General features: G+C 40.0%; 1 protein-coding gene across 3 annotated transcripts in view; it reads right to left on the reverse strand.

Moving 5' to 3' along the window:
- Window positions 1-22,967, reverse strand: part of ARMC3 (armadillo repeat containing 3) — a 79,882-nt gene that overhangs the window by 51,133 nt on the left and 5,782 nt on the right. For 2 of the 3 annotated variants that reach the window (XM_060248373.1, XM_060248376.1), the window contains exons 2-7: window positions 17,172-17,220; window positions 6,322-6,439; window positions 5,484-5,609; window positions 3,216-3,284; window positions 2,782-2,957; window positions 931-1,125 (exon numbers count right to left, since the gene is read on the reverse strand). In XM_060248373.1, the coding sequence (XP_060104356.1) occupies window positions 931-1,125; window positions 2,782-2,957; window positions 3,216-3,284; window positions 5,484-5,609; window positions 6,322-6,439; window positions 17,172-17,219 (732 nt within the window). In that variant the 5' untranslated portion in view covers window position 17,220. The remainder of the gene's footprint in view (window positions 1-930; window positions 1,126-2,781; window positions 2,958-3,215; window positions 3,285-5,483; window positions 5,610-6,321; window positions 6,440-17,171; window positions 17,221-22,967) is intronic. The other variant, XM_060248374.1, reaches the window with a different exon arrangement.

The raw sequence follows: 22,967 nt of genomic DNA on the forward strand, positions 1-22,967 counted from the left end.
GCCTCAAATGAGTTTTTGTTTCAGGTAAGTCAGTACTTGCTTGACTGCATATTATGATACAAAACATGCCATCTACTGGGCCTCTCTTTTAAAAAAAATATGTTCATAGCCTTCATCAAGCTATATGAAGATTCTTTAAGCCTATACAAAGTGTGTCTCTTTCAAGTCTCTTTCAGACAATTAAAAACAGAAGAGAAAGTATTCCACCAACTCTCACAGGATTCTGAATACTAACTCTGTTAAAAGTGGCATATTAAAATTTCCAACAGATTCACAGTTAATTTTGTTTCACAGTTTCCCTTTAAAAAAAATAAACATGATGCATATTTTATAAAACAGTCTAATAGAGACAGAAGGCTTGTTTTATTCCAATTACAGCCTAGTATGCTTTGCTTTGAAACTAAAACTTAGATTATTCTCACCTATATTACATTTTTGGAAGCTGCTGAAACAACAGCTTCCTGATTATTAAAAAAAAAATCATATATCACAAGGTATTTGCCAAGTTTCTGTTGGATCTCAGAAGCCTGCCTATATAGCAGTTAATTTTGTAGCATCTTGAGCTGTATAGCATCTTGAGCTGCATCCATGCTTGCTTGTCTGGGGCTGTGCTTGCAGTTGAACAGATGGATAGTGCTGTCTACTGTGGCAACATTTACTGTTGATCACCTGAGGGTTTTATGGGGAAGGGAGGGATGGATTGATCCAAATCATTTCTTTCCCAGCAACTGGTAAATAATACTGTCCATCTGTTCAATGGGAACATCAACTTTGGTTTGGACCATTAAACCTCAATATTTCACAAAGCCAGAAAGAACAAACTAAGGATGTTCAGTAAACATTTTGCAAGAAGGTAAGAATGACTAGGTTTACAGCAAGCATATTAGAATGTAGGATCCTGGTTGCCAATATATTTCAGTGAAATGATACCTTGGTTTCCAGTATCTTGAAAAGGTGATCTAGTCCTTGGTTTTCTCGTAGTATCACTCTGGTTTCTTTATCTATAGTAATTATACCTAAGGTTTTGAGAGCTAACAACTGAATAATTGGATAGTCAGACTTCAGAAGTTCCAACAAAGGAGGAATCACATTTAGTTCGCGAACTGCAGCACGACTCTGAAAATCCTGTAAATACCAAACAAACTATTGAAAAGCAGTTTCTCTAAACAGGCAAACATGAACACAAATGCAGTTGAATTAGTTATTATTTTGAAGTTGTTGGCTGTTATGCTCCTGGTATCTACAGTTATACACTGAATAATAGTAATTGTATATAATTTAATACATATATTCAATGAGCAATATTCATGTCACATTTAAAATACTTCTGAAGAGAAAAATAATAAGGGAGCTAAAAAGTTGGCACGCCACATTATTATTTTAAGATATGGTTACATGCAATGCAATTTTGATGAATTTAGCTAAATGTGAAGATATTTACACACTTTACTGTACTTTCACAGCCCAGTTTTCTTTCTCTCCCCTGTTTAAAACAATTGATTATGGTTAAAACTATGTTACTAACTCTTCCAACCTTTTATAGCATACAACTCCCCACAAAAGAATGGCTGCTATGCAGTATTAAAATGGCAAAAATAAAACAGTTGTAAGTTAAAACAGCATTCTGCACATATTGCTGTCCAATTTCCTTTATCATTCTGAGCAAGCACCAGGTGCAGTTGTCCAGATACCTTACAACAAAGACAGCTAGCTAGCAAAAGAAGGGAAACAGCAAAATGTGATTCAGAATAAAGACATGCTCCGATGCCCTAGAAAAGATTGAGCTGTGAATTGAATTCATTACCAAGCTGATTCACTTACAGCCCGATCCACAATGCAGTCAAACTGGAGTGTTTGGATTTAAGCCAATTTGGGTCCATTGAAGTAAATGTAGCTAAATCGACTTAAATCCTAGTATTTCCTCTTAACTGGATTGTGGATCAGGCTGTTAGTCTAATAAAAGAACTCCTATACAAATGCACTATTCTGTTGCTAACCAGCATATGGTGACATTAACACTGATTGTGAGAGTAACCAATTACAATAACCCTCCTTCTCTCATGAAAAGGAGCTGTCAAAAGCATTTTCCTTAGAGTTACAAAGATGTGTAAAATCATGCTGTGTTATGCAAGAATAAGGGGGGGGAAACAATTTCTGACCCCACCACAATGACAGACATTTTCATAGCCCCCATTTGCATGGGTCAAACAATTTTTCCACACAATGGAGAGATGACTGACTTTATGCATTCTAGGCTTGAAGATTATTTCTTTTATACACATGCATATGGGAGTCATTGCAGCCCAGATAACATATTTAATTGAAACTAAATTCCAATGGAATAAGTGGGATTCACCTTTAACTGCTCCAACCTAGTGCAAAAGATACACAAATTTCGAGCCTTCCATGAATGTGAAACAATATTGTATAATGGCCCTAATAATCTTCTGGCAGGGTTGGGGAAGGGGAGATATACTCGTTTCCTTCCTCTTGCTTAATATGTGATGAACATATCTGTGACCTGAGATGACCCTGCTATTCACCTGTTAGATGTACAAGGGCAGGAGAACAGTGGGAGACACAGACTTCTTCAGCACATTCAGTTCCAAGACTGGGGGAGGGGGGAGTTGGTGGAGAGTGAAGTACCAGAGGGAACAAACTGGTGTAAATGAAATTAGAATCATGCTCTAAGCAATAACTAATTCTGAACTACAAAATGAAGATTAATTGGCAAGAAAAGGTACATTTCTTTGTAATCAATAATGGGATAAAAAACATCACCTGTACCATGCTATAGATGCATTCAATGCTATTCTTCTTAACGTCAGGATCAGGACTGCTTAGCAGTCTGATAAGCGGTTCTAGTCCACCTTGCTCAAATATTTGCACTTTGCTGTTGTATTCAACTGCCATATGTGCTAGACAAAGGCTAGCAAATTCATGGATGACTACATCTTCTACAGAACAAAAATTAAGTAGCACAATTAGAATGTGTAAACTGTGCAGGAAATGCTCACTTTATCAAAATGTGATTTGAAACCCAATAAACAGTCACCACTAATCTCATCCTATTTGGATATACTAATGGAATAAGCAAACAACAGCACAAATAAATGCTTTCATTTAAAACATTTCAACAAACCACAATATTTTTAAAGAGTGTTATTGAATGGCAAAAATAAAGTTCCCACAAACAAGCACTTCATGCAAGTTACCTTCTGGCGCCAAGCGAGCTATGAATGCACTGGTGACATCTAGCTGTCTTAATGATGTTTTCACATCATCTAAAATGAAGCAAATATAGATATGAAACTATATATTTAGTTAATTGAAGAAATCCACCCTACAATCAGAATTGCCAAGGTATGGGTAATACCATTGTTTAACTCTACAGGTGTAAAAGAGATCTCCGATTAGACTAGGAGCAACATCAACATTGGAGCACACTTCTCTGAAAGATGATCCATATTATGTAAATCCACAACAAAAGCAAGCATTTTAGAAGACTTTCAGTGCAATCCTATGCAAAGTCACTCCAGTCTAAACCCATTACTTTCAATGGGCTTAAAGTAGAGTGACTGTGCATAGGATTGCACTATCTGTTTGCCAGATATCAAATTCCATTAAAGAAAATTGTCAAATAAACCCTTTTAGAGTACTATTCTGGCAACAGTTCTGCAAAAGCGTTTGTGATGGAACCTATCAAAAATGAGTTTTTGTATGAATTATGGATTTATTTTCATTTTAAAAAAATAGTCATCTTTTTAAAAGTAGGTTTGTGTTCATCTATGGAAGTAATACCGAAACAGATTGCTGTGATTCAGTGATCCTTTCAAAATTTGTTCACTTAAAGGTTCTTCACCAACTTACTTAACCTATTTCAGATGATACTCTCTCCTACTTTCTGCCTATTTGAGGGGTAAACAATAAAAAAAGAAAGGATACACTTTATCATCCAATAAACCACTCTCACCTAGTATACCTTTTCCTAGTGTCTATGCAAGAGTGTGGCAATTAGAATGGGATGTGGACACAAAATTCAGAGTATATAAACTCAAAATGTCAAGTCAATCTTCCATCCTTTCCCAACCAAAATTTGAGTTCAACCATGTGATCTGGTATTCTGCACATACATGTTATTCAAACATTATGCCCAGGAGTGCTGGAGGTGGGGAAAGCATGCTCACACACCAGGAAAAGGGACAGGGGAGACAGTTATCTATATCACATATCCTGATTTCCTATGTGTGTGAAAGCATCTAGTTTCATGTAATGTTCTCATCTCCATTTTACACTTATGGATTGCTTCCACACTGTGACAAATCCCAGTTGTGCAGTCATTGTCACAATGAAAACAAGTATTAACAGGAGCAACAGAGCATCCACAAGGGAGGCTTTATGTACTTTCCTTGGTGGTTCTTTTGGTCACCAAAGGGTTTTTTCCTGGCTAAAAAAGAAATAATACTACCAATCTATAAAGGCCAGGTGGAAAGAAACAACTAGGGGGGTGGAGCATAGAAAAGCAGAAGAGCAAGATGATCTTGTGAATTTAGGGGGAGGTATTTGTGAATTTCCTGCATTGTGCAGGGGGTTGAACTAGATGACCCTGGAGGTCCTTTCCAACTCTTTGATTCTATGAAAACAATTACAGCACACTCTAAAAACATGACTCTGTAGATGTGCCATCTATGAGATATTATAATCTATCAGCCACATGTTGTATGCTGCTAGGTACTTGACAGGCCTTCTATTTTTGCTGTCTCTGGTAGACAAGAAAAACAGAAGCTTTACTCGAGCTCCTGGTGACCTGCCAAACATGGCTGATAAGCTGCATTTGGCATGGTGGGCAACAAGCTGTGCAAGTCAATCCAGGGCTCAACTGTCACCCATAAGCTCTAGGTTATTTTTCTTTGGGTGGCCCCTCCACCTCACATTTCCTGTAGAAGAAATGCCATGGATAGGGAAGTTACCTGTACTTTAGCTATTGGAGTAAAACCATCAGTGGCTATTAGCCACAAGGTATAGATGGAACTCTGTCTGGGGCAAGTGATGCTCTGTATTCATGGTACTAGGGGGTGGGCAACAATGGGAGGACTCCTAGTGTTCTGGCCCCACTGGTGGACCTCCTGATGGCACCTGGTTTTTTGGCCACTGTGTGACAGTGTTGAACTGGATGGGCCATTGCTTCTCTTATGTTCTTACTTTGGTCTGGATTATTTTAAGGAGTTTTCCTCTTGAAATTGATCCTAGTATACACCGGTGTAAAAAATTCCTGTCTGCTATACCTCTTTTGCCAGCTTTATCTCTTAGCTAATTCCCCCATTCAAAATGAGACAGGCAACTCAGGTAACAGACTGCAGACAAATTGCTCTACAGTCATTTCTTTGGAATTTGAGATACTGCAATCTTACCAACTGCATCAGTGTAATACTACTGTGAGACACAACTGCAAGAAACCAAGTGCATTAAAGGAAGATTCTTACTGTGAGAAGCCATGATCCCAAGTACCATGGTGGCGTTCCTGCGGACAACAGGATCCTCGTGTGTAACTAATTTAAATAAAGGTTCTACAGCTCCAAGCTCAAGAAGAGTCAACTTATTCTCGTCACCTAAACATGTGAATATATTAGCATGACTTTTAATTTCAGTTTCAAAATGAAGAACAGTACCAATTATTACACTTTTCATGAATGCAACAGAGTCCTAGGATACAGATATACCAACATTCCTTTTCCTTTCACTTCAGCTTTTCAAGCTTAAGTCACAGAGTAGATTCTTTATCAGCGCCAGCAGACATCTGGTGGCTTTAAATGTGACTGTTTTGAAAGAGATAAGTATGCCTACCCTGTATGAAATTTAAGAAGGAAAGAGTTTTAAAGCTCTACAATACTGCTTTGGTGAACGAATTTATCCAAGTATGCACCTTTGGACCTGGCATAGTTCTCTTGAGGAGGGGGCAATATATTTGAAAATGATGTATCAAAATCTCCCTGTGTTTGGAGAGTAGACACAGTAAAAACTTCTTACATGAAAGTTATATTCTATGTCTCTTCCAAAGCAACAATCCTCCATATGCATTCTAAGGTGGCACAGTCCCACAGAATGTGTCATCAGCAGATGTCTAAATCAGCAACCTGAAGAAGACTTCTCCTCTTAGCCCTCCAATCAAGACAGGCCCTGTATCACTCAGTGCCTTGTACCTTCCATACTGTTGACAGACTAGTAGCAATATAAAATGGTGATGGGATTTTTGTATGAAAAAAAAATAATTAAAGACTAGAAATATTTTTTAAATGTTGTGTTGATCGTTCAAAGACAAACCTTTTGCTGCAAATTTATAGAGAGATTCACATGCTTTAGAGACAACTTCCTCTTCTGGGGAACTGAGCATTAGCACCACCGTGGCAGCTTTCTTGCTTTCAACTGATAAAGGATCAAACTAGAAACAAAATGATAAAGATTACAAAAAGGGTGAATCATATTGATCCTTGCAGCTTGTTTTGGCAGCTTATAATGGCTGATAAAGAAGTAAGGTATTGAGCAGCCTTGTAATAAACAACTGGAAGTTGCACATTCAAATGCTGGAGACAGAGAGGTTTTCTGTAGAAGAACAGAGAAAGAAATGAGAGAGAAAGACCAAGAAAATACTCTGTGAATTTCTTCACTCCGCTCACCTTCCCAAAGTCAGTTCCAAACCTTCTGATTCTCTGTTACACTCTAGTATGAAACTAGTGTACCAGAGTTGGACAAAAGACATGTGATATTAGCAACACACATAAATGAGTGATCTGGAAATTGCCCTGTGGGATGTTACTGACTCAGGACCCAGACAGAAGTTCATGATTTGCCCAGCAAGACACCAACATTTTAGTCTCTTACAAGATTGCAGCCACTAATCATGTGTAAAGCTGACAGCCTTCTATGAAAGATCTGAACAAACATTGAATTCAAGACCCTAAAAATATAATGAACACATACAGTTTAAAAAAAATGAATTACAGTATTGCTTCTTTTGTCTTCTTATCAAACAAGGCATCTCAGGCTCCTACACAAAAGGCTGGGAAAGGCATTAATAGAGATCATTGTGAACTGTTCATTGAAGGGATCTGTTCAGCATGCAGGTGCAATCAAATGGCAAACAGGGATAGAAAGAGGATAGCAAAGAAAAGGAAGAAAAATAGAGAACAAGTCTGATGTCATGACACAAACCTACTGTTCACATTCATCTGGAATCCATGCACAATATTGGTCAAGTCATCCCACAAAGAGAAAGGATACTAAAAATAATGCAAGTTTTATTAGATTTAGTATTTGAAGACAGCATTCTTTTTGTAGAAGAATAAAAAGAGCCTGGATAAGACAGCACAATAAAATTATATTCATGAACAGAAGCTGTCATTTCCATTATCTCATCAATAACACAAAGCTGAAATAAGAAGTAAGTGAAAGAGTAGCAAAGAGTGAACTTGCTTTACAAGTTATGATTGGGACCCAACAGATGAGCAAGATTTAATTAAGCCACTATCTCCCTGGACTCTAGTAGTAATGGTTAATATTGTCATTGCTACAATAGTGATATATAACAAGACACATTCTAGACAATCTCACAGACCAGCCAACCAATGTATAACTCAAAAAGTAAAACACAAATACCTCTGGCATTGTTAATTGTTTAAATAGAAGAGTATAAACAGAGCTGAACTAGATAGTTGACTGGTTTATTTCCTGTTAATCCTCATTCTTCTTGCATCCTTAAGACTCTGAATGCCCTTGAATGATTACACAGAATTTTGGATTATCATACATCTACCTGTTTCTTACTACAAACCCTCCAATGTCCTCCAACTAATGTCCAAGCCAAAGTGAACCCTCCTGTGAAACTACCATGATGTTCCTCTGTCATGCAACAGAGCTGGTGGCTCATAACCTCAAGTACCAATTTCACAAAATCTCTTTCCAGCCTTTTCACACCTTTATGGCTGTAGCTTAGTATGTTTCATGCTGGCTGTAGTTTAGTATGTTCAATGGGTTTTTTGCTCAGCTCTCTACACTGTTCCCTGGAATGAGCAGAAATTATACAGTGTAAGTGCTCGGTGGACTGCGTTCATCATGTCAAATGGGGATTAAGAAGGTTCTCCATACATTATGGATAAAGCTGGGAAAGTGTTGCAAGTCCCTTGGGGATCCAAAGCATTCTTCAGGCAACAGGAATTACTTAATTGTTCTATACTAGGCAAAGCTCCAAGAAATTTTTGGCAACCTCTGTGAGTTGTTCTGATCACTGAATAGGCAGCAAAACATTCTCTCTAGCAAATAATCCCAGCAAAGCAAGGCAGCCAGTTTGGTCAACAATAGTAGCAGGCTTTGGCTGTATGTAGCACATTCTGCATTGCTACAGTATATTTTAAAAACAGAATGGCCCTCTTTGTGCTATCTTCACATAGGTTCAGATCTCAAACACCAGCTCTCCATGAGGCTGAACCGGTCAAAGCACTGTCATGACATGATTCCTGCTCGGCCAGCTGGAAGTGAGCCAAATATTCATTTCCATTTCTGACCTTTCTCAAACAGAGAACATGGTGCTACGAAATCCAGCTGCTCTGACCCTATTTAAGAGTTTGTTTGAAACTGACATAGCTTGAGAAAGGGCAAAACCTTGTCAAAGACATTTGCTCTTTATTTAGAATCAAACGTTTCAATGTAAAACTTTCCCAAAATAAGTAGGAAATTCAGCACTTCGTTCTGCTCACTTTTTAAAAATTGTGTCCTGAGTTTGAACTGCCTGCTGTTTGTGATGCATCATATCCAGTGGCTATATCTGCAGGCATTAGGAATTAATATGCTGCACGTTACTGCTATTTAAGATGTATATGAAGCATCTATAATCATACATTATTGATCACATACTATTATAGTTGGTATGTAACTCTCTGTCGTGTCTTAAGCAAAGTAACGTTGCTAATGTAGATACTACTAAAATGCTGCTCAATTTGCTTCCCTATAAATGATGAGGGCAATGGGGTAGCCTTTGCTGTTAGCCAGTAAGTGAAGGCTGACAAGTTTATCCTGTGGCAGCTTTTCCACCACAAGGCTGCCGATTACTAAAAAACATATACTATTTTATGGTTTGGGTTTTTTTAAAGAATAGTTCCACTTCCTTGACTTCCCCCCTAATTTTTCTGTTTTGCAATACAAAGTATGACCTTTAAATGGCATGTTTTGTTAAGTTCTTAAAATCATTTATTTTTGGTGTTTTTCTGAGCTTTTTAAAAATATGAAACTGTCTCTAATGTTATATTTGTTCATGTGTTGTGAGGTGGAGTTGAATATAGTTTTCGCACTTAATAATTCTGATTGTAAATTATAACATTGGGAAGGAAGGATTGTTTTCCTTTTTACATTTTACAGAGATAATGCTCACATGCATACAACAAAGCTATCTCTTAAAGAACGAAAAGAACAATCCACTTTAATAAAAAAGTTCATAGACAATGTTTGTGGACAATTCAAATGATGAAGAATAAGTGCTTGTTTTAATTTTGCACCCATCCTCTTACTGCTATAAACTAAGACAGCATGAAATAAAAACAAAAATGCAGGAAGTGACAGGTAGAATATCTTTATTCTATGGCAACAGAATGAGTCAGTAACTGGTGTGGAGCAACCATGGAACATTATAGAGCTAGCTAGCCAGGGTCATCAGCATTGCCCTACTTTACCAAGCATTTAAGAAGTGCACAAACCGCCACAAAATTCCATATGATAAGCTAGTCATCTGTTATTCATCCCCAGTGTACAGCATTTGATGTTAAGCTGTTATATTGATTATTGATATCAAGGTAGCATATTTTGATACCTTTTCAATTTTACAAATATTCTGGAATGCTGAGGTTGCCAAACAACATCAAACCCTGAATTCAACACGATTTACCCAGAGGCAGGCTGGCCCTTCAACTTATCCACTGCTGCTTCAGCACAAGCCAGTAGTGCCAATGGCAGGCACAACACTAACCCGGTATGGGAGAAACTGACATGCAAACCTGCCCCTTTATTGTCAAAGCCAGCAAGATCTGAGCCAAAAAGCAGTCGCTCCCTTAACAGCAGCTGCTCAGTTCGGTCCAGTGACAGCATGAGAGGAGGGGACAGTCATGCCTGTGACCATCATTGCTGCTGGTCAGCAATACTCCCTCCTGTAAGCCATGGAGTCTTGTAAGCAATAATTCTACTTCGTGAGCTACTGGCATTAAAGTTGTGAGCTACTGCATAAATTATCTTGCTCTGGGGCCATTTTTCCTGAGCTAAGACAAAAATGTGTGAGCTGGAGGCTAAAAAACTGTGAGCTAACTCACACTAACTCAGCTTAGAGGGAACACTGCTGGTCAGGTATGAATGAAGCATGTGCCCCCCCCAGAAGCAGTTTGACACTTCAGGGTCCCATATGCCCACACAGGGTCCTATCAGCCCACACCTTCTGGCCCACACAGGTAAAGAATACAGGTCAAAACTGCACGATCAAATAAATGCACAAGGACAGCATAGTCATCAATACTGTATGTGCACTGGCTCCAGGATGGTTTTCTAATAAGAGTTTTGAGTACACATAAGCATACTCGCTGATTTAAGAAGAGGATACAACTGGGTGAATTCAAACACTTTTGAACAGACTTTATTTCTCAATGCATCAGTCATTGGAGCAAGGTAGTGAAGTAAAAATGTACACGTGTCTTGCCCTTTTTTATCCTATGCCATGAAAAAGAGGGAAAGTACCCAACCAAGAAAGATAGGGTATGCCAAAAGATGGGGGAAAATGATCCAATGTACAAATGATGACCTATTCACTTGTGCACAAAGCACTACACAGATAATATAACAATTCAAGAGCAGAATGCAAACATCCACAGGCGATGAGACAAAACAAAGTGTTCTATGTGTTTTGACAAAGCAGCCTTCATCAGAAGCCTTCATAAAGGCTGTTTGCCAAAATGCTATGGCACTTTGCTTATATTGCATTTGTATATTGCATTTTTTTTCTTTTGGTTTATCCCATGTTTTATACCAAACATGAACAAGCTACCATTTGATAGTTTATTCTACTGAAATTCATGGGTGCAGGAAAAGGTTCCTTAGTTTTCAGCTTCATTGTTCATAGGCTTTAAATTCCCGTGGGTAACGTTAATGAAGAATTTTTTTAAAAAACTTCCTAGAAGACAAATTCTGCTTGCAAAAAATTCTATTTCATTGGTAAGCTGTAAAGGATCAGGTGTTGCAAACTATGAGTTCAATCCCTCCCCCCCCCCCCCCCCCGATCATTGCAGTGAAGTTTTCCCTGTGCTAATTATTGTGAAAGATCCTGGAAGCAGTTGGACTTGTTCACTTTTTACATTTCTGGCTAGTACTCTTCAAGTTCTTTTTAGTTCTCCAGGGTAACTTCCTGCTCAGCCAGGAACTTTATACAAATGTCCTATCTCTGAGAAACATGCAGCCTTCCAGAAAGCCACTGCCTGTAAGCCAAATTTTTGTTCCTTTTCTCTGTCCAAGCTTGCATGATACACTTGTTACGCTGTACTACTCACTCTGCTTTTTTGGATACCAAAAAATCAACCTATCCAACCATACAGTTTGTTTTTGTCCTTGAAACTCAGATCTAGATGCAGCTCAACTTGGATTAATTAAAAAAAAGAGAGAGATTGCCAATTAGCTATGCTTTGGAGAGAAAAGTTAATAGTGAAGTCCTCAAGCATGGAAAACTTCTCCCTGCAAAGAACAAAAGAAAGATGTTGCCTACTCCTCAGAAGAAGTCATGTTCAAGTGCAGGAGTGGATCTTTGGCTAGGAGAGCCATGCACAAAATTCCAGCAACCCTTAACTCTTCAGAGTAAAATAGGAAACTAGACCTCAGGTTTTCTAACCATAAGCACAAGAAGGAAGTGCCTTGAATATAAGGCTGTTAGTCAAGCTGACAGGTGAAAAAGAATAATTAACATTTATGATGCCAACACATGAAGATGGGACTAAATAACATATTTTTAACTGATAATCTTGGCAATTTAGCAAGGTTGTCTGTACTCAAGGCTGGACCACCCACTAGGCAAATTAGGCCATTGTCTAGGGTGCTGGCCTTTCAGGAGCACCAAATTGGATGCCATCCATGTGACTGCGTGATGCAGATCATGGGTGGTGTGCTGTGGCAGATCCTCTTGAGAACACAAGGTTTAACTGCTGCCACTGGCCCACTTCACTCCCAGGCAAGGTTCCCCCTAAGGTGCACTGGGCTGTGCCTGCACCAGCACAGTAATTTCCCAACCCTGGAGCAGGACAATGGGTCTGGGGAGTGGCTGGTCCCACCCTCCCACTCAGCCAACACTACAAAGGGCTCCTGCTCCAGGCACCCCTCATTATGGGCAAGGAAACTAGTGTGCTGTAAGCTACCCCACCACCACCTCCTCAAGACAGAGCCTCAGCCTGAGCTGCCCACATTCAACCTGGCTGAGCTGCCCTCCCGCTGACACTGCTGTGCTCAGCCATTCTCTGGTGAGTCATCCTCCATCTACAGCCCAGGCTCAGGCCACATTCTAGGGCTGGCTGGTGGCTGTGGTGGACCCCTCAGATGGTGGTGGTGAGAAGCAGAGCAGAGCTCTGGTGGGTGAGCTCCTTGCCCTCGTAGTGGAGTGGTTTCATGCCCCCTAGGCCCAGACTGCGCTTTGGAGCTGGCTGGTGGCTGCAGAGATGGAGGATTGGAGTGGCAAAGAAGTGCTTAGCTGGGCTCAAGTGAGTGGTCTCCTTCCTCATGGTGGGGCAACTTCATTCCCCCCCAGCCCCAGGTTGTTCTCCAGAGTCCGCTGGTGGCTGCAGGGGTGGAGGATTGGGGCAGTGAGAATTTTTAGCTGGGCTTGGGTGCATGGACTCCTTCCTTGTGCGATGGCTTCATCCCCCACCCCTGGCCAAGATGCAGGTTCTCCAGTATACAGTTGGGTCCAGTACACAGCACCCTGCTTGGCTAGGTATGCCCCAGAAAACCCCTCAAGAAGGTTACTTGGGGGGGGGGGTAAGGATGTAAGGGGAAAGATGGGAGGATGGAGGTCCTGGTAGGGGGGAAAAATCTTTTAGTAGCAGTTTAAGGGCCACTTGCCCAACCAGTCCGATAGTATGTGTCATACACAATGGCCCAAACTCAGGTGCTATCAGTTTCACCAGTGGTGCTAGAACTACAGAAGTCCTCTCTCTTGTTTTCCCCACTCTTGTTTTCCCCCTGGTTTAAAGACCAACAAGATTTTTAGGATATGAACTTTTGTGATTCTTGTAAGCTTATACCATGGAAATCTTGTCCAGGTGTTAATGGATTTGAATCCTACTGCAGACCAGCATGGCTGTTCTCTGAAAATGTTTTTTTAAGCCAATCAGACCATCCACACTATAGAACAAAAATAATACTGACCTTCCTCACAGGGCTGCTGAAGGGGCCACTGTCGAAATGTAAGTGAAGGACTTAAATGAGCTGTAATAAAAGCTAAGTTTTAATTTACAATATCAGAATTAACCAATGGAACAACGTTTGAGTCCGTGGCACCTTTAAGACCAACAAAAGTGACTTGACTGATACTTTCAAAGGGTGTGTATGTGTTGGTCTGCAGTAGAAGAACTAGATTCAAATCCAGTAGCACCTCAGAGACCCACAGAATTATTGGGATCTAAGAATGCAATGGTAAACAAACAAACAAAGCCTTTCTCATCCTCAGCGACTCAGATTTTAAGGCACACAGTGCATTTGTGGTTTGACATGTTTGTGATGGGAGAGGGTGTGTGTACTCTGTGCTGTCTCCCTTGCAAGTGGTATCTAGTGTGGGAGCTTGCCGGAATATTTCACTTTCAAGAAAAAAATTAGGAAAAAAAAAAGAGGTTGTGCCAGCTGATCAAGGCTGCTTTTATTTTTGCCTGATACTCATTCTGAGATTCTTGGACTGGAGGACGGCTTGGACTGGATTCAGCTTGAACTTCTCTCAGCGGAAACCTCTGGAACAGGTAGGTCAGAGTCTTCTACCTCCTTGAGTTGTCTGCTCAAATTCCCAGGCCCTGTTTGTGGCTCTTCTTCCAAGGCTTCTAAGTCAGAGTGTAGTCAGAGCCAGCTCAGTTGGGCTCACGACAGGTTTCCATTGGAATGTATGAGAATACAAACTTATGAAATGTTGCTGATTGTACTGGCCTGGACTGATAAATATGTGGGAGAGTAAATCCATGAACTAGTTTTGAACTGCTTAGAAACAGGCAAACTGTGCAGCAAAAATTCAGTTCTCTGCTAACCGCAAGCGAGCAGAACATGGTTAGTTTTGTAGACTCCCAACTGAAGGCAGCACAGGGGCATCAGCCACAAAATACTGCAAGATCGTTAATGTTTTAAACATGTTTGCATTTTGAGTAAATAAGTAAAAAAGCAAGGGTCATGGGGTCTGGAGGGGAGGCGTTAGTGATTTTGTGCAGGGGGTTGTGCACTGTGCAAGGGGTTGGACTAGATGACCGTGGAGATCCCTTCCAACGATTGTATAATATATTATTATTTAATTGTGTTTGTCTGTGTCTTTTATAAAGCTTATATCTATGCTACCTGGCATTTCATTTTATGACACACATGGCCCGGCCCGACAAGTTCTCATTTATGTCAGATCCAATCCAGCTCAATTAGTAAGCAGAGTAAGGGGCAACAAAAGGAGGACTGATATTTAGGATACAATTGCAGTAAAGTTTTCAATGTTCCTCCAATCCACTAGTTGATCTATTCTCCACTAGCAGTAAAGCCTGGAGTAAAAGGAGGGTTATCAGTGCGGGGGTGGGGACACAAGTAGTTAGCCTTGCCTAGGGTGCCAAACAGTCTAGGTACGGCCCTGCCTGTACTACAAACATAGAAATATAAAGAATGGGGCTGAGTAATCATCACAGCTTTTGAGAAGAATTTTTACACAATATATGCTGTGAAGCATATAAAGAACAAGAGTTTGTGGAATCTACTGTGGGATCTATCGGTGGTTACAGGGCAATAAAACAGTCAATCTTGATAAAAGAAAGAGCAGACAGAATTTGTCTATGTAACTGACATGCTCAGCATTTGTACTAGGGCTTCTTTGGTTAACATTAATTTATGGTACATACAAGTGGGTGGTGATACGTGCTGGTGATAAAATAATGTATGCCTGCTGGAACCACAGAAGACTGAAAGGAGCGACTTCAAAAGGTCAAAACTACCAAATACTGATGGCTGACCAAATTTGAGTGATATGAAATTCAGTTCTGATAAAAGTCAAAACTCTGTGAATGAAAGTAATCCTAGTACACGTTTCACCTTCCAAGTCAGAACAGATTAGCCCCAGTACTTAACCATCCTCTTTATCTTCTTGGCCCTATACATCACTCAGTGAAATTTTTCTGCTCCCTAGTGCTGCACAGATGAAGGCAGCACTAAAAAGAATTAAAAGACGCACTGCCAAAATTCCTTGAATTGTTTTGGTTCGACATTCCTTGGCTACACAACGAATATTGTTTATGGATTATTTCATTAACATTGCAAGTCAGGCAGAATAATTATCAGCCTTGTTTAAAATTAAAAACACGTTTTTTTACTTTTCCAAAAGTTACTTCCGTGTGTAACAGCTTTAGAAATGCAAACCACAGCTGATGTCTCAACTACTCACTTTCTTCCAGTTAGAGCTGCCGTATGAGTAATCAAATATTTTAAATATGAACAGAATACCCAACTCAGTAGTATTCACAAAAGGTAAAAGATGGATTTTGGAAATGAATATACATGTCTACTTAACTGGATGGTGCCATAGGCCAGCATCTGTCTCACACATTAGTCAACCAGTTCCTCTGGATTGCCAGCAACAGGGCATAGAGGCCAAGGCCTTCCCCTGATGTTGCCTCCTGGCTCTGGGATTCAGAGGCTTAGTGCCTCTGAATGTGTTGGTTCCCCTTGTTAGGAGGGTAAGCAGTAAATTAGCATACAGCAGAAATGAAGATGTTTAATAGATTCAATGACCAAACAGGAATAACCAGCTTAGATTATATGGTTACCATCTGTTTGGGTTTAATTTGGCGGGGGGGCACACATATTGAAGGAGATTAATATTTCAAAACTGGAGACTGATGTGCAGATGTATCCTTAATTGTGAAATACAGAGAATAATTGGGACCCTGCCATTACATTCCATACAGCTTACTTCAAACACGGAGGCAACCTTACAGCATCTTCTTTTTTGAAGTGGGCGACTGGCTGTGTAGAGTTATCTTCCCTGTCTCCAGACCGGAGAAAGACATTCCAATCTACCACTCCAAATATGTGGACTGTGTAGGTTTCTTCACTTCTGCTGAACAACAGCTTCTTCCTGTTGCACTGTAAACTTCTTATGCATAACAGTCTTTTGAAAAAAATACCAACTGCTCATACAAATCTTCCTTTCTACCTCTGGATAGAGTTGCCAACTCCAGGTTGGAAAATTCCTGGAGATTTGGGGGTGCAACCTCAAGACAGAAGGTTTGGGGGAGGGGAGAGACCTCAGTGGGGTATAATGTCTCAGAGTCACCCCAAGGCAGTCAGTTTCTCCAGAGGAACTGATCTCTGTAATTTGAAGATAAATTGTAATTCCAGGAAATCGTCAAGCCCTACCTGGAGGTTGGCAACTCTGCCCTCTGGTTGAGGATCCACATGCTTAAGACTGGAATATACATCCACATACCTAATTCAAGTTTCTATTAAAGGGTCAGATGCTTTGTTGACACAGTCAAAATTCACAAATAATCAGATGAGATTTATAGTTCAGGTCTACTAAACTATACCCCACAAAGAGGCATAGTCTCCACAGATTTAAAACCGAGATTATACATTCCTTTCCCTTCTTTTTCCTTTTACAGCTGAAATATATACTCTACTAGATTGGTTTATGCATTTGTAAACTGGAGAAGGACAAGGCCTACAGACAAGGTTTTTTAAAACATTATTGTGACAGGCACTCTGTTTACACTTGCAGTCCAAATGAAACAAAAAGAGATTATTTCTGCAAGGACATATTTAGAGGGACAAGGGGAGGCAAGTGGGAGTAAAAGCTTGAAGGAGGATAGCAAATTTGGAGGGTATAATTGTAGAACTGCTGCATTCTTAAAGCAGGCTGTATTTTATAAACTTACCACATCCTTGGGAGGAGGCTCCACTTCCTTTTTTATTTTTTTACCCATTCTAAAAACAAACAAAAGAGCAAAAGATGAACAAGCTACACCTTTTTTAAAAAAGAAAAAAAAAAGCTGTCTGGAAATTGAAAATTAGGACTCAGAAAGCAGGCTGGTCAGATCTTTCCCTCCAATAAGGTAGTTTTTAACTTGCATGGAATTATGATTGCTAGGTCCAACTCAGGAAATATCTGGGGTCTTTGGGGTGGAGCCAGGAGCAAGGTTGTGACAAGCATGATTGAACTCTGATGGGAGATCTGACCACCACATTTAAAGGAACCACATTGCTTTTAAATGCCTACCTTCCATTGGAAATAATGAAGTATGGGGGCACCCTCTTTTGGGGCTCACAGAATTGGACCCCCTGGTCCAATCTTTTTGAAACTTGGGGGGGGGGGGAGTTGAGGAGAGGTACCAGATACTATGCTGAAAATTTGATGCCCCTAGCTAAAAAAAAGCCCCCCTCAGAGCCCCAGATAACCATGGATCGATTCTCCATTATGCCCTATAGGGACTGGTCTCCATAGAGTATAATGGAGTGCTCAGTGGACAGTTCCCCTCCCCCCAGCATTCTGATAACCATGGGGATCCCCTGCCCCCAAATGAGAATTGGCATTCAAAAATGGCATCTCCCTTTTGCAATCACATTCAGATTCAATCTGGCCATACTACAATGGGTTACCCTCTGGAATTGATTCTGCTATTACAACTGATCTCCATCTAATAAAGATCAGTTCCCCTGGAGAAAATGGCTGCTTCAGAGAGTAGACTTTATGGCATTGTACCCTGCTGAAGCCCCTCCCCAAAATCAGTTCTCCCCAGGTTCTATCCCGAGATCTCCAGGAATTCCCCAACCTCAGAGTGCAACCCTAATACCACATTATATGTTTTATAGTGTTCTTTTCCAAATTTCATCCACATCCATAATCCAGATTTCATCCATAATCTTGGGATATGACTCTTAATTTTTTGGGGGGAGGGGGCTTTTGATCAGAGCATTTTTATTTCTTCCTAATTTATTTCTGTTCAAAACGTTAGAATCAGTCAGGCATAGGAACAACACGTTTCTGTAGTTTTTCTGGATCCTTGTGCGACAGATCCTTCATAAGGCATGCACAATGTACTACAGTTACCCAACACGTGTCAAAAACCTGTAATATTCCTTGGAACGTAATGGCAATGCTCTAAGAACAAAATGAACTCTGAAACAGTATACTGGACATGAAGGGAACCTATGGGGAAATAATTCTAAATCTGAACTCAAATACATTTGGAGCCAAGGTTCCCTCTTTCAGTGCTGAATGGCTCTTTATGATGTTGACCAAGATGTGGGCCAAAATGGAGCCTATCTACTGTCTGCTTTTTCCCACCTTTATAAAACCCATCAGCTCTGGAGACCTTTTCCTTAATTGTATGTAGAACACAGAATGGGGTTCAGATCCAGCTGTAATAAATGTTCTGCAAAGATCACATTTCTTCCTTTATTAAACAATGTTATAATTTACAGATAGGAATGGTATCTGGCCAACATTGAACATATTTATTAAAACAGGTAAATGGAAAACTGAAAAGAGAGTTGATGGCGATGGTCATTGTAGACTATAAACAAGACAATGAAAGCACCTGGAAGATTAATGTATATGGATCACTGCCAAGAAAAAAAAAGACACTTTGAAAATACAATCCTAGAAATAACTGTAGATCATGAAATAAAACTGAAGCAAAAATCAGGGTCTACTATTGTAATTCTCAGGCTATTTTTTTAATACTATATATCAGGGCTCCACACAATGTGGGCGCCACAACATCAAGCCAACAGCTTTCCTGGCATCAAGAAAGTGGGCGAGGCCAAGTGGAGCTTTTGCCCCACAGATGCTCAGATGGGCCACAGGAGATCTGATTGGCTGTGTGGATTTTTAAAAAAGCTGCTTCAGCAGCCACTGCACAAGGATCACCACAGCACAAAGATCTTCACTATGTGACCAGAGGTAAGGTTTGTATATGCAAGGAAGTATTTTTAAGCCATATGTTTGCTTAAAAGGCATCCTGTTAAATAGATCTTCTGCCTGAAATGTTGAAGAGTTTAATATTACAGTTATGCATGACTTCATTTCCTGACATTTTGTGGTGGGCTCTACCTCTTGTGGCAGTCATTTTGTGGCTGGCTCTACTTCCTGCAGCAGTCATTTTATGGTTGTGTCCACCACCTTGTATCAAAATTCCAAATGTATCTGCAGGTTCAAAAAGGTTGGGGACCTCTACTGTACATAATCAGGCTGCATGACTACTAAAACCACTGTAACTCAGTCAATCCAACATAACATACAAGTCAATAATGACATAAAGACAGGCATCAGATTAGGAAAGTGTGAATGGTATAACTGAGGACCACTGTAGAAAACAGTGTTTTGACATAAGGATACAGAGTCATTTTTCTATGCAGTCAAACTCAACTGCACTCCCATAACATATACATGTACAGTAACTATATTAAAAACTATGTTTGAACACATACACACACACATCTCTTTTCATTAGAAGCCAGAATGTGGGTAGACCTACATTATAAGTGATAGATGGATTTCCCAACCAGTGTTCGCAGAGAAGAACCAAAAGGAGGGAAGGGGATGTTTAACCTTCCCAAGTCTGCAAATTCTCCTCCTTACAGATCTTGAAAAATTCCTAAACAAACGAGTTCAGGCATCCCACACAAAAAATGATTTACCATATTGATTTTATTTTGTCTGTGATTCTATGTACTGAACTTAACAATATATGCTCCTTGTGTTAAATGGAACAACAAGTCACTGTTTTGCCTCTGGGAGAACAAAGGGTATCCAAATAGCTTCAAGAACAGGAAACAAAATTAACCATTATGTATGGAATACTTATTTTTGAATCATGGAATTGATTCTACAGGGCTGTTAACCTTGCCCTTTCATTTATGACAGTGTTTAGTGAGTATCTAACCTTGCCATCTTGAACTGATCAGATGTTTTGCTCCCTGCAAGTTGTGACTACACAAGCTTCATGGTATTGGAGAATCAAATTTTCACCTTGGGATTCACTTACAATGTTTTTTTGAAGCACATACCTTCCAAATGTGCTGCTTTTGTATATTAAAAATGCATTTTGAATTCAATAACAATTAGGAGCATTAAGATTTGTGAAGAACAAGCATTCATATGAAGCAATTATGAGGTTATTGGGCTAACAGCCTTTTGGCCTCACTTCAGAAGCTTAATTATCTCCTTCATTGTGGCGCCTACAAAGAGGATTCAAATAAATTCTGCCTTTCCCAAGCTCAGCTAGTTCACTGCTTCATTCTCAAAGCAGATCAAAATAAAACAAGTGATGTTTTTGTAGACTAGCAACCTAAAAAGCAGACATGCTGCACTATTTAAGGTCTCTTGGATGGCCCATGCTAGACTGATCATGTCAGATCTCAGAAGCTAAAAAGGGGGTCCCCAAAAAAGTCCAAGATCACTGCACAGAGGCAGGCAATGGCAAACCACTTCTGTTTGTCTATTGCCTTGAACACCCTACAGGGGTCACCATAAACTGGCTGCAATTTAATGGCACTTTCCACACCAGTCACAAAGATGTACATAGGAGTTGAGCAATTAAGCTCTCAGTTATGCAAATAGATGGCTGATTAGATTGCAGAACTGCTACAGACTGATACAATCATTATCACTTTGAGCCAATAGTTTCCTGCTTTAAAAGCCTCATTCTTTCCAACCGTGTTCACATCAACAGAATCCATATTTAATATTCTGCAACAGAGATTATTTAAAAGGCAGTATTCATTTCTGTACTCATAAGTGGACTAAAAGGAAGTGGATAACATACTCCTCTGTCACGTTGTGGCTGCACCTCACAATATTTCCACTTATTGTATGGAGAGGAAAAATGAGTTATACTTTTAAGCCTGCAGAGTAATTAGGGCTGGACTAAACATGAAGGGGGCCGTCCTGTGTCTACTCCATCTAGGGTTCCCATTCCCCCAATTTCAGGGCCTCTAACCCGCTGCCAGGGAACTGGCTGGCAGAGAAGCCCCACCCTTGAAGAGCGCCAGCGTGCCTGGCGTGATGACATCACCCAGAAGTGATGTCATAATGCCAGACACATCACACGGGGGATGCTCTAGCATTTGGGGGGCCTATGAACAACTTAATTCTATGAACAACTTAATCTGCATATATCATGTGCCTAATTCCCAGAAGAATCACAGGAACAACTGACTGAAACAGTAAGTTATACATCTATGCTACAAGCAAAACATATACAAGGCACTACGCAACAATGTGTGACTGCTGAATTAATGGTATAAATGGACCAAAGAGAGAAAACAAAAAACTGAACAAAAATTTTCTCAGTTGATAGGTATACATTTGCAGACATTTTCAAAGGCAAAAATTTGCCTTCAAAAGTCAAAGATGAAGTTAGCATTATATTACCAATCAGAAGAATACTCCCCTCTAAGAGAACTGTAAGATTTTGCAACAGGGGTTTCAACCCCTGTTGCAAAATAACTTTGCCCGAACACTTGTATGATCTATGAATGGGGCCCACTTTGCAATTCTTACTCTGACTACAGAAAACGCTCTTTCATATCTGCAAGACTCCAGCGTATTTCTGCATCCCATAGATGTGCCTTGATTGATGCACAAGGCATCTACTTTCAGTATCAGACCCAAAACACAATGTCTGTAATCATTTTAAAAGCAAAAGCACAGCTTGTGATAAGGCTGAATAGCTACACTTATAAAACCCTAACTCCTTTCCTTACTTCCCACGAGTCTCTAAAAGCATGGATGACAGCCACATTTTATGTTTTGCCTACTGAGAACAACATAAATGAAAGCACCACCAGATATGCTACTTACCTTTTTATCAAAGCATCAGAGGTCATTTTTGAGGGCAATTGCCTCCTCCAGAGAACAGGCAGCAAGAGGAAGATGTAAGGTGAGCCACAGAGCAGTTATTATTACTTGATCTGCCTATGGAACCAACACTACCTTTTGCTAGGAGAGATCATAGCTGAGTCTCTAGGATCTTGTAAATCTTTTTCAGCAGCTATTAAAAATTCATTGGCAAAGTGTTAACTAGCTCAACTGATTTCAGCTGGGATGGTTGGTAGCAAACTATTGTTATATCTCAGATCAGTGTAATGATTTGAACACTTTTGTCAAATTGTATTATTTTATTAAAGCTGCCTTCAATCTCTCACCAGGTCAAAAGCCAAATAAAAAATAAACAGTCAAGAAAGGTCGGAGATTTTTTTTTTCATGAACAGTGGTTGCATGAGATCAACTGGCTCCACTATCAGATGCCTTTTGCAATCACCATGATATTAACAGTCTTGTAAAGTAGCTCAAGGCTGACTCAGCCTTCAGCCCTTCTGAGGTCAGTCAAATGAGTACCCAGCTTGCTGGGGGGAAAGTGTAGATGACCGGGGAAGGAAAAGGCAAAGCACCTCGTAAAAAGTTTGCCATGAAAATGTCATGATGCAGCGTCACCCCAGAGTCAGAAATGACTGGTGCTTGCACAGGGGACTTCACCTTTACCTTTTAAAAAGTAGGTCAGCTGTAGAGGTTAAAATGACTAAACCAAAGGCTATTGTTTTATTTATTTATTAAATTCATTTAAATCTTCCCTTTCTCCCTTCACCCCAAAACGGCTTATATCGCTCTCCTCCATTTATTCTCACAACTCCGTAAAATAGGTTAGGCTGAGAGTGTGACTGGCCCAAAG

The sequence above is a fragment of the Heteronotia binoei genome, chromosome 10 (genome assembly GCF_032191835.1).
Source record: "Heteronotia binoei isolate CCM8104 ecotype False Entrance Well chromosome 10, APGP_CSIRO_Hbin_v1, whole genome shotgun sequence".
Lineage (NCBI taxonomy): Eukaryota > Metazoa > Chordata > Lepidosauria > Squamata > Gekkonidae > Heteronotia > Heteronotia binoei.